Below are 12,716 nucleotides of genomic sequence, written 5' to 3' on the forward strand. Positions count from 1 at the left end.
CAAACATAGTAAACTTGCAATGTGCGTGCATGCTCGCGTGCGTGCTCGCGTGCGTGCGTGCGTGCGCGTGCATGCGTTTGAATGATGGACCCTGGCCCGAGAATTCAGATGCCAGATGAATGAGCGCCAACAAGAATCACGCAGTGTGGCATCTTCCACAGAGTCTCCAGAACACACAGAGGACTCAGGGTGGAGAGGTCAGGTCAGTGTGGCATCTTCCACAGAGTCTCCAGAACACACAGAGGACTCAGGGTGGAGAGGTCAGGTCAGTGTGGCATCTTCCACAGAGTCTCCAGAACACACAGATGACTCAGGGTGGAGAGGTCAGGTCAGTGTGGCATCTTCCACAGAGTCTCCAGAACACACAGAGGACTCAGGGTGGAGAGGTCAGGTCAGTGTGGCATCTTCCACAGAGTCTCCAGAACACACAGAGGACTCAGGGTGGAGAGATCATCTTCCACAGAGTCTCCAGAACACACAGAAGACTCAGGGTGGAGAGGTCATCTTCCACAGAGTCTCCAGAACACACAGAGGACTCAGGGTGGAGAGGTCATCTTCCACAGAGTCTCCAGAACACACAGAGGACTCAGGGTGGAGAGGTCATCTTCCACAGAGTCTCCAGAACACACAGAGGACTCAGGGTGGAGAGGTCAGGTCTTTAGCATGGAGTGGACTGTGGGAGGCCACTGTGGTCAATCATACAAGCTCCACCAGTCAATATTCTCTGAAGAGCAACTAAAAGCAATGCATCTGCAACAACACACTAAAATGTAATTTCGCTTTATTTCAGTGATCTGAAAACGTTTCAGTTTTAGTCTAGTTTTAGTCAACTAAATATCATAAAACATTTGAACCAGACGAGAGATACAAATTAAGATACATACTGCAGGTACTCTTGGTGGCAAGCAAATAATCAATTACTTGAAGATGGCTAAACTTAATCCCGCCCACAATGGACATTTGGTATGCGATAGTGCTTGAAAATGTCAGAATCTAAAAATGAACATACCTCCTAAGAACTCAAACAGATAAATTCAGTTATTTTCAGAGTGCAACACCCAAGTGCAATCAAGCATAAAATGAAAAGAAAAAGAAAAAGAAAAGAGTGGCTTTGTCTGATTGAACTCAGTCCAAGTAGGCAGGCTGAACCCGGCCCTTTCCAGATCAGGTCTTTTTTCCATTGCTATACTGGAGGCTGACAGCAGTTTGGGAGTGCCACTGCAGTGCTAACTGATCTGAGGACACGGTTCGACTAGCCATGTCGAGTGCAGTTATCTCGGTCTCCCCCACCTACCACAGAGCATAGATTACCATTCAGGAAGAGATGTCACTGCTAGTTCACACAGCACACATCCTCTGGAAAGCTAGCTTCAGTGCACCAGCCAGAGTGCCAAACTAACTGATTTCTCGTGTGTGTGTGTGTGTGTGTGTGTGTGTGTGTGTGTGTGTGTGTGTGTGTGTGTGTGTGTGTGTGTGTGCTCATCAACGTGTGCGTCGTGAGCTTGTAGATCTGCCGTGTTCAGTGTGCAATGCCGGCACACAACCAATTGTAATTCAGGCTTTAAGGCCTGAGTGAAGTGCAAATAAAAACAGGGCAGACCGGGTCGCACATGATGGCCAAAAACGCGGTGTCATTGTACAACGTGTCCAGGGCTTAAAAACACAGAACCCCCCTAGAAGCGTAGATTAACTTTAGTCTGGCAGCCCACCAACAGCGTAGCCTACGTTTTCTAGGCTTTATATTCTTTAATCCATGTTTTGATCGGATCGCATCGATAGTTGTCTCTCGTTAGCATCCCAGTGTAAGTGTGACATTTTGAAGATGCGCTTGCATCCACTTGCACTCTATGTGCTGCTTTTTTTTTTTTTTTAATAATATTTGTTTTATTTGAAAAGAGCAGTACAATACACATAGCATTTTCACATATGACACACGAGCAATTCCCAAGATTTTTTTTTTCCCCACCTCTCTTCCCTCCCTCATCCCCCCTCCATGTGGCTCCAACTCCTATGTGCTGCTTTCAATGGCCTGTATCTCCAAATCGGCACAATGAATGTTTTACACAATGTAGTATTGAAGTGAGGTTGCTTCATCTGATTTTCATTGTCATAAAATGTCAAACTTGTCATTTTGAATTTTATACTACTTGCTCGACTACAAAGTTAAACGTCAGTTTTACAGACGAAACGAGAGGTCAATACGTGGACTGCTTGTCCCAGCCAAGCCATCTTTTAAGTGGAATTGGAGGGCACACAATAGCTAAACCGCAGCAGCAGCCATGAACTTCCATAGAGTTTAAATGCACAGAGGATGTGTGCCCAAACGCTACGTTATCGACAATGCAAATTACCTTCCCCCAGGTTTATATTTGTCCTTTATATATTATGTACCAACACTGGCTCTCATAAACTAGCTAGTGGGCATCCTATATCCAGTTTTATAAGCTAGTTCATAATTTATAGTCTGAAAGGCACACATACAGTATTAGTCTGAAAGGCACACAAGTATGCATGTACATGTACGCATGCCAGGGACGTGCAGAGAGTGTCAGAGAGGCAGGGGCTGAAATCCCGTAAGAGGGCACTTTTTAACAAAAATAGCGAAAATAGCAGATCTACAAGCTCTCAACGTGTCGCAGTGCGACGCGTTGAGAGCTTGTAGATCAGCTATTTTCGGGGTGCAACCCAGCACTCTTTAGCTAGTGGAGATGTGGTGTAAGACATGGATTTCGAAACAAATTTGTTCAATGCAAAATGTTACGTTCCAAATTCAGGAGACATCGGAAAAAGCTATTCTCCTGAAGGCTGCCTTCCGGCATGGCATGGAAAGGAGAGGAGGGCATTTGTATTTCTTTCACCGTAGTAAATGCTGTATTCGTGGTCTGGAGAGGGCAGTTGTTTTACAGACAGGTAAAATGGCAGGGGCTGAAGCCCCCTTTGATGTCTATGTGTGCACGTCCCTGACGCAGTGACGCATGAACACATGCACACAATATGAATATTCATCGGCACTATGCTGACACGGAGATAACGCCGGGTTAATTATGCCAGCAGATTGTCTCCTGGCCTTTCCCCATTGCAGACAACTCTTCAGATAATAATGATGGACACCCTTGCAGAATACCTGACCCGTCTTAACTCTAACCCAGAGCTGACACAACCTGTCCTCAACCTTCCAGGTATCACGCAGAGGTGTTTGCCTGCAGGGCTCAGGTTCCGGGAAGCCCCGAGCAAGATGTTCATGGGCTCGTTGGATTTTTTTTATTTCTATTTTTCTTTTATTTTTACGAGTTCAAAAACACTTTGTTTGGCCTGGAAAGTGGAGTAAACTAAAAGTATCACACAAATCAGGGCCTCGATTATTAAAATGAACGAAGAAAAAGAAGGGAGAAATTGTCTGCACAAGGTGAGCTTCTACACCGTGATTAACCGAACCAGCCGACCCTCGTCACTGCTGCCTTGAAGCAGTCTTTCCAACTGTGACCTGAAGCTATACAAGCCAAACTACTCCGTTTCTAATGGGGACCTGACTGATGAGTGCTCTTACTTGATGTTGTCCAGGCAGCCGGAATCCGGTTTTAAAATAGCCGTGTGATGGAACATCTTGTAGAGAGCGATGCCCAGGAAGATTATGTTGAGCTGAGACAGAGAAACAGACAAAGGGAAGTGGAGAGAGACAGAGAAATGGAGAGATAGAGAGACAGAAAGGGGAGAGAGGTTCAGACACTTTTGAACAGCCCTTGTTTAATTAAATTCGTAGCACTTCTTGTAGCACAGATAAACCCAAAAATGCAGCCGGTTATATGCCTCCACCAAACAGTTACGGTTTGCATCCATGACAGTCTGTCCAGATATTATGTAGGGAAAGAACATTTAACAAAAGGTGTTTTTTATTTAACATAAGTTATCACTCTATGGACATATGAAACAGTACTTTTCTTTGCAAAATATGTATTTAAAGGTATATTCAGTGATTTCACTCAAAAAATCTTAGGTTTCGTTTTTGCCTTGGGACCCAAACTTTCGTCCAATCAGGATAGAGAGTCAAAAACGAAACCTAAGGTTTTTTGACCCCCAGGGGTTAACTGGGGACAGGGAGGAACTCCTTATATGGTCAGCACACTCTATAGTAGAGAGGATTATCACAACAAAACAAAAAAATAAGTGATATTTGAATTAAGTGAAATCACTGAATATACCTTTAATATACAGTATATTTTCAGTAATGTTTTCTGTGCCAAAAAACCCCCAAACAATGTGGATTTGAACAAAGGTACTCCTGAAATATTTGATGGATGGATGGATGGATTTGCATACTGTACATAAAGTACGCAGTACACTGAGGCAAGAAAGCAGCACAAGACAACTTTTCTATTGCACCATATTAACACATTTCTCATCATGTTCTTAGTCAACCACAGGAAATAACTGGCGCTACTGTACATGTCAACAACACGTAGACCATTTTTCCATAAATTTTATATCAGTTTCATTATTAGATTTTGCGTATGTTTACATTATTTCTTCAAAGTCCTTATAAGACATTACCAAAATGGAGTCAGCGTTGGCTAAACCTCACTGCACAATTAAGAGCCCTCTTCCAGATACAATTTAATTTGAAAATGCAGCTACTTTTTCCAGGTGTGTAATCCTGCTCAATGGCTCGTTCGGCTTGTAAAACAGTGAGGCAGTGATCTTAGAGAAAATAAGATAATAAAAGAAAATAATAATAATCACCACTGTGGCTTTCACACGGCTGCGTTAACCTACAGTACACAATGTGTTTTGCAATCTTACAGCGTTTTGAGTGGGTCTTTTTTCCTCATCTTGTCAACACGTGAACGGTGACAAGACCTTATTGATTCTGTGAGGGAAATCAGTTTAAGAAATTCACCCAGCTGCTGGGTTCTCAGATGGTCATGTTGTGCAATGAACTGCAATGATACTGAATTATGTATACAGATGCATTAGATGACTTGTGCTGTATATGCCAGAGAGAGGCAGGCAGAAAACCAGTATTTGAAAAAGGAAAGAAAGAAAGAAAGAACGAAAGAAAATGACCCTCTGCAAAAAAAAGGTAAAGAATTCTATATCATCCATGACTTATTAAACAATTTGTGTCTTCACATTGTGGTAGTTTTCAAGGGTTTAAACCTTGAAATGGTTTAAACCGACTACAAACTACTACGCAACATTTTTGGCTTATGGCAGCCATATATTTTGTCCAACATCTGTTCAATACATTGCATTATGTAAAACCAGTGCTCTCATGTTTCACTGGTGGGATCATAGGATATATATACAGTATATTCTATTTTCCTCCCGTATTTCTCCCTCCAAAAATCAGTTGCCACCACAAAATAAGAATTGTCCAATTTGACTTACCCTCCATCCAACTCAACAGCAGGAGAATTGGATCCCTATGCCAACCATTATTTGTTGTTATACCCATATAGATATATTCTTGTGGGAGAATTTTAGAGAAAAATAACTGACTGAGTGGAATGGAAGGAATGGAGGGATGAGTGTATTGTGAGTGATTAGCCCAAACTGGAGCATGAAAGAGCATTATGCATGTTTGCATTCAGAAACAACATCTATAAGCTGGGGTAGAAACTGTACAATTGTGCGTGCGTGCGTGGGTGTGTGCGTGTGTATGTGCGTGCGTGCGTGCGTGCGTGCGTGCGTGCGTGCGTGCGTATGTGCGTGCGTGCGTGCGTGCGTGCCAGCCTCTTTGCAGTCCACAGTACTCGTTTATGGGGGTCGGGAGAAAGATTCTCCCGTTTCTATTCACTTGATTAATCTGTCAGATTTTAGTTGCTTACGTTATGATACATTTATTAATGCTTTTTTTTATCCATTTTATTTTTCATGCTCTATGACTCGCAACCGTGGCAAATTATATGTAGTATATATAAAGTATGGCATCACCACAACGGCAATGGATGAACACTACTAGATCTAATTTATATAAACATTTTATCCACAGAGGTTATCTTATCTTACACGACTGCATTAATTCGCCGGAGGAAACGTGCTGCGAGATGGCTCCCTAAGTGATTATAGCCTAGAAAATCCCAGAACTATTTGTCAGCTGAGCATTTTGTTCAGGCAAGGACAGCCCTAGTTATACAGTATCTGCTGCTTACGTGTGTGCATGTGCGTGCATGCGTTTGTGCGTGCACATGCATGTGTGTTTTTGTACACTTAAGCACTAGTTTACACTATACGCAGAAGATACAAAATGTTTCTGTCGCATGGAAACCTTGTCCAAAACTTTTCACTTGAATTTTCTATTTTATTTTAATAGTAAAAAGAGCAGATCTACAAGGTCACAACGCGTCACATTGCCACATGTTGTGAGTGTATAGATCGGCTATTTCAGCTACTTTTGTGTGACACTGTGTAGTGTGACAAAGTAGGGCATTAATAGACGAAAAGTAACCATGAAAAGTTGAAACATGGAGAGGGGAGGTTTATTATGCCCGACAGCGACGAAAAAAATCAGTGATCGAGTGGGAGTCGGAATGGGAGCAAAATCAATCATATTGCATGGATTACTTCAAGACCACCCGCCCTACCATCAACACCACCACCACCCAAACCATCTAAGTCAGTGAGTGCCATGGTCGATGAAGTACATTTCTCCTCACGTCTCTGTACCCCACGTGGAATACAGTATATTCTCAATAGGGTGAGGGAGGGGGGAGGGGGAGAGAGAGAGAAAGAACTGGCTGCCTATAGAAGACAGACTGTGTTCACTCTGCTCTCAAGGGGAGGTGGAGACGGAACTACACTTTCTGTTACAATGCGACAAGTATAAAGACATCAGAGAATCATTCTTCCCTAAATTTAAAGAAAAATATAAATAATTTGAATCCACCATTAATAACTCATCACTCCAATATGTTCTGGGAGAACAGTCCAAATGCACAGTTTTGGCAGCAAAATATGTATGGAGTTGTCATCAACTGAGGGACAGCCAGTGGACAGAAGAGACAGGTATATCTGTCTGAACAGGGTCATTAAGTTGCTGTTATGTTTATGTTTGTTAATTTATTTTCATTGTTACTGTATTGCTTGTTGTTCATTATTGTTGGGATGTTTATTGACTTTTGTTTGTTGTATGTATGCTTTGGCAATGTAAAACATATTTATCATGCCAATAAAGCCTTTTGAAATTGAAATAGAAATTGAAAGAGAGAGAGAGAGGGAGAGGGAGCTAAAAGAAAAAGGGAAAAAAATAAGAGAGAGAGAGAGATCTCCATGGACCATTTAAGCGGCGACCCGCAGGCTAAGTAGGGTTAATGAGCAGAAGGGGGGCATGCTTACCATAATTATCAAGGTTGCCGGTCCTATGAAACTCCAAATGAAGTAGGTGTCCAGACGAAGCCAGCAACTGCAATTAGAAAGAGACGGGGGAGAGATGGAGAGATGGAGAGAGAGAGAGAGAGATTATCAAGGGGAAGTCATAGGATGGCAGGTGACAGATGGAGGGAGAGAGAGAGAGAGAGAGAGAGAGAGAGAGAGAGAGAGAGAGAGAGAGAGAGAGAGAGAGAGAGATTATCAAGGGGAAGTCATAGGATGGCAGGTGACAGATGGAGGGAGAGAGGGAGAGAGAGAGAGAGAGAGAGAGAGAGAGAGAAAGAGAGAGAGAGAGAAAGGGACAGAGCGTTGAGGTTAGATTTGTATTGTCCTGCTCGGAGGATAAACATACATCAACTGTGAGGTTGGAGTGACACGTTGGAATGAGTACTTCCATGAGGGGCAGGAAGAGTTACGGCTATCCGTGAGGGTTTTGAGGCTGAGGTAGAGGGGATTTTCAGCTTTACTGGGAGGGTTGAGAGGTTTGCAACATGTAGACTGCACTACATGAAAAATCGCTACGGCTGTGCGAGTGCTTCTCTAGTCCAGTGGTTCTCAAACGTTTTCAAGGACCCCCAGTTTGACATGCATTAGTCGCCCCATTTAATGGCATTTCTATCTCCTATCTCTGGGACCCCCAATTTATATTGTAAATGAATTTAACGGGTCCATTTGGTTCCATTTGTACACTCTCAGAGTTACTCCCAGCCAACACTCCCCACTGACAGGTAGTTACGTCCCCCCTCCCCAGAGAGGACGTATAGGGCCTTAGTCCTACTCCTCCTCCCAGCCAACACTCCCCACTGACAGGTAGTTACACCAAATCACACCTTGGAAAGCATGAGTGTCTATTTCCAACAAAGTGTTTTTTTAGGATGTATTATGATGTTGATATTCATTCATCAGCCAACACTCCCCACTGACAGGTAGTACCCCCCCCCCCCCCTCCCCCCAGAGAGGACGTATAGGGCCTTAGTCCTACTCCTCCTCCCAGCCAACACTCCCCACTGACAGGTTACCAGTTACCCCCATTACCATTACCCCCTGGAACTCCCTCAAGGACCCCTGGGGACCCCACTTTGGGAACCACTGCTCTAGTCTGCTTAACAAGGGTTAAAGTCAATTATATTCCCAACTCGTCCAATTCACACGTTAAATTAGTAATTGGTAATCATTTATGGACAAATCTATTATTTCTCAGCCGTCATCGTGACTGCATCGCCACAGTGGAACCGGACCGACACCGACATGGGCATTAATGACTCAACAAAGAGGCAGCTCGCCGACTCCACGCTAACCGCCGACCGTACCAAACGTCAAAACAATTATGTCAATAATTGAAATGACATGCCGGCTCACTTGACCTCCCACTTCACCCACCCTTGATCTGTCCAATGGAATGGTTCTGATAGCAGAGGAACTGTACAGTTCAGGGGGGGGGGGGGGAGCACTTGATTCATGCAGCTGAATAATTCATCTTTTAATCTCCGCCGCAGCATCACATACAGTACAGTAGATAGACACTCTCCAGGAAGAGTTACAGATCATACAGTACAGCCACATTGTCATCATCCATCCAGGCCAGTGGTTCTCAACCAGTGAGGAAAACAGGTGGTCCCCTATAGCTGAATGATGGAGGAGTTGGTAACCAATTGGACCCTTACAGATCTTTAACTCTTGAGAGTGTGAAATGGAACCAAAAATGGATCTGCATTAGGTAATGTACTTTAAGAAGTCTATAAAGAAGTCCATAGCGCGGCACCGAGTGCCGTGCTACGAGCTTGTAGGCCTGCTAATTTATTTAAATCGTGAAAATGTGGCGCAAATCTCTGAATATATATTCTTTCAGAGTGAACCTTTTTAACTCAAATCTTTGCTTCTGGCAGATAGGCCTTTTGTGTGTGAGGTCAGAATAAATTATGGACTTCGATGGTTATTCGACTCAACTGTTCAATTAGAGAATAGAATAGCAATCTGAATTGTTACAGGGGCTCACCTCAATTGTGGCAAAACTGAATGCTTCGCAAATAACCAGAAATCTATAATTGCGACTGAAGGTCGCAGATAACTAAGGAATCGTGCATTTCCCGTCAGTGTGTTTGTCGGGCACCATCAGTGTGAGTGTGTTGGTCGAGCACCATATATGGTGCCCAGGTCTCGTGACATCATGTGACATCATCAGGGATGCATGGAGATGTGGAGACCCTGATGTCATAGTAAATGCGACGTGCTGTCGCAGTAGATCCCTGATGTCATCAACATTGGCCGCAGCAACTCTACATCTGACTACAGAGTTCATTCCATGTTGATCTGACCCAACATGCCAAAGCGCCATCGCTCGCCCAGCAGTCTGCCGTCAACGAGGCGGATGCGTGCACTGTCTGGTACTGTACTGTATTTCTTTATGTTCATCTTTTAAAAAATACTGTATTTATAAAGGATAAGAATACTTTATTTTTGCAGTAGGATGCAATACCAAGAGTGAGCGAGAAGATGGCAGCCAGGAAAAGCTGGTCACTGCTACAGACACTGAGCTCCCAGACAGCAAGCTTGTACTATAGGAGCCAATACACGGTCGGCCACCGAACACGGGGGCATCCCACACCTACCTGACAACATTTGACATCTACAAATGCACAAAGTCTCTGTACGTGCGTACAGTACGTCTGTAATCCTTGGGATGTTCTGCATTCTTCCATCAGACTCCACATTTGGGCATAAAAGGGACACAGACATAACTGGGTGGGGCACGCATTTCCAACTTGCATCGTTCCAAGTAGGCCAGTACCGCTCTAGTACAGTAATAATTCCCCAATGCGTGCTGTGTGTCGACAACACACCAGCAGCACACCAGAAGTGTTCATTATAAATAATGGCAAAGTTCAACTTTAAGTAAAAATCACACCTGTGTGAACTGAGTGGTGCAACTCCCCCCCTCCCCTCTCTCTCTCTCTCATTAGCAGTATAGTCATACTGGTGCTCATTAACGTCACATAGGCGGACACATAGGTGAACAACACATAGGTGAACGAACATGGACAATACATTTTCACATATGTTTGGCCGCTCAACATTCAGAAACATTTGAAAAATGGAAATGTTTTTCTTGCTGTAATATTTTCCCTCCAACAGACATGGTCACACCGATAGCAGGCATAGCCAGATTGGCCTGGTCCACGTTTGTACGTTATGTCCATGTACCTGTTGACATTTCTTTGAAGCGAGAGATGATATGAGAGACGACAACAAACGTCGACTGCTCCTTTGGTGTTGCCGGGACCTGACACAGGTCCTCTCCCCTTCACTGGTACCAAAGAGATAACAGGAGGCTTGCAGAACAGAGGTACATACAAATATACTACAGTATACTCACACGTGCACAGAAATGGCACTCGCGTGGGTAGTCAAATGGCTCTTTGAGTCATTGTTATACCGTAAAAAAAGGACTGGCTTTACAAGACAGGTTCTGTATGTTGACTATCATACTATGTCACTAGCAGCACATAATAAGACTAAATCTATACCGTACCTAGGGGTCGGTCCCGAACCTCGGGACCAAGCATGTACCGAACCGAACGCGCTTGGGTACCGGGTAGCCATTACAATAATTCAATTTTCGGTTCCCACAGACACGCTGTCGCACGCTATTTACTTTCTTCCCTTTTAATAGATGCACAGGGAACAGAGCTGATCTAGCCTACAAGCCTACACCGTGTTGCATCAGCAACACATTGTGGGCTTGCAATGCAGATTGGCTGAGGCGGAGCTCTCTCTGCATGGAACTAGGCTCCTCTAGTCTACAGACGGACAACGTTACGCCAGGGCTCCACTGGGCGCGTCTGCGTCGCGTCTGCGTCGCGTCTCCGTCAACGTCGGGAATGTGCCCTTTTAATCAATGGAGGGTGGCTCCACTGTCCGCGTTGCGTCGCGTCTCCGTCACCATAAAATTGAACCGGTTCGTTTTTTTACGCACGCACGCACGCGTGACGCAACGCGACGCAGACGCGCCCAGTGGAGCCCTGGCGTTACACACAAACTTTAGCTGTTGGCATAATTATTTAAGTTTCTTAAACGTACTTTTCAAGTGAAGTTTATGGGAGGAAACTTTTAAGAGAGAGGACAGGAGTCTTGCGCCTTGCCTGAGTTCCCTCACTGCGCTGCAAACTACATTGAATCAACATGAGACGAGAGAGAAAGCGTTACGTGCCCCTGTGTGTGTGTGTGTGTTTGTGTGTGTGTGTGTGTGTGTGTGTGTCACCAGCGTCAGTTTAGACAGCTTGCCCAGTCTAACTTCGAAGAGAAGGGGCAAAAAAACAAGAAAAACAAATGATAGCACAGCATGCAAGCCTCCTTTGTTTTCTTTTCAATGGTCCCTCCATTAGCACTTCGGCAAACCCATTCTCACCTATCAGCCGGAGATGCACTACCCCCCCCCCCCCCATTGGCGATGCTAATTTGCCCAGTCAATCATTTAATCCACGTGTGTGTGCATGTGACGTGTGTGACTGTGCGTGCGTGCTCTCAGATCTCAGACATGCTTTTATTTGTTATTGTCAGTAGTTATTAGTAGTAAGAGAAGTAGCCTACAATATTGCCGTACCTCATGCTTTTTTTACATTACAGAAGATTTATCTTTTGACCCGTTTCTTTCCTTTGATGTTTCTCTCCTTATGGCTCTCCCTACATTATGCAAAAGACAGCTTCTTTATGAGGGAGATAGCAGTTCTTATATGACGGTGGTGTAACTTCGTACATACAGTAATGTGAACAACCGAAAGAAGAAGAAAATGTGAAGTGCATGGGCCAAGCAGGTCAAGACCATTATTGCTTCTTGTCGAGTGTAGTGCACTGTGCCTTCAAACAGCAATCTTCTGCCGGGAATGGAAGAAGGCGGTCAAGGCGCATCAGAGCTTGTTCACGTAGACACTATGACAATAATTAACACTACCTTCTTACGAGCATGTGTGTGTATTCCTGTCAGCTTAATGAAACTGAAATACCACTGTGCCTATCGACGATACAAGACACTTTGTCTCTCTGAGTTTGCTAAAACTAGCCTATATTACATTTACTGAACGTTTTCATTCAGTTATGCCCAAAGAGAGCGTTTGCATGGAAAAGCCATGCACGCACACGCGCACACACACACAGTTGAACCTGTCTTCTTCTCTTTGGCCAATGAGCCGATCCACTAGGAGTAATGGGCAAGCAAAGTGTCATGCTCTATCTATGGCATAGTTAGGGTAAGCCTCCATCTATCTCTTCCCCAGTTCTTTACATTTTGAATGGCTGAGCATCTGTGGCTGCATGCCACAGAAAGCATCGCATTGCATTTTGTTTTCCCATTTCAT

General features: G+C 44.2%; 1 protein-coding gene across 1 annotated transcript in view; it reads right to left on the bottom strand.

The window, feature by feature from the left end:
• Window positions 1-12,716, bottom strand: part of LOC310875820 (adhesion G protein-coupled receptor L3) — a 233,471-nt gene that overhangs the window by 20,608 nt on the left and 200,147 nt on the right. Inside the window, exons 15-16 of the mRNA XM_083789211.1 lie at window positions 7,333-7,399; window positions 3,548-3,639 (exon numbers count right to left, since the gene is read on the bottom strand). Of these exons, the coding sequence (XP_083645337.1) occupies window positions 3,548-3,639; window positions 7,333-7,399 (159 nt within the window). The remainder of the gene's footprint in view (window positions 1-3,547; window positions 3,640-7,332; window positions 7,400-12,716) is intronic.

This window comes from Protomyctophum parallelum (genome assembly GCF_964188405.1).
Source record: "Protomyctophum parallelum genome assembly, chromosome: 18".
NCBI lineage: Eukaryota > Metazoa > Chordata > Actinopteri > Myctophiformes > Myctophidae > Protomyctophum > Protomyctophum parallelum.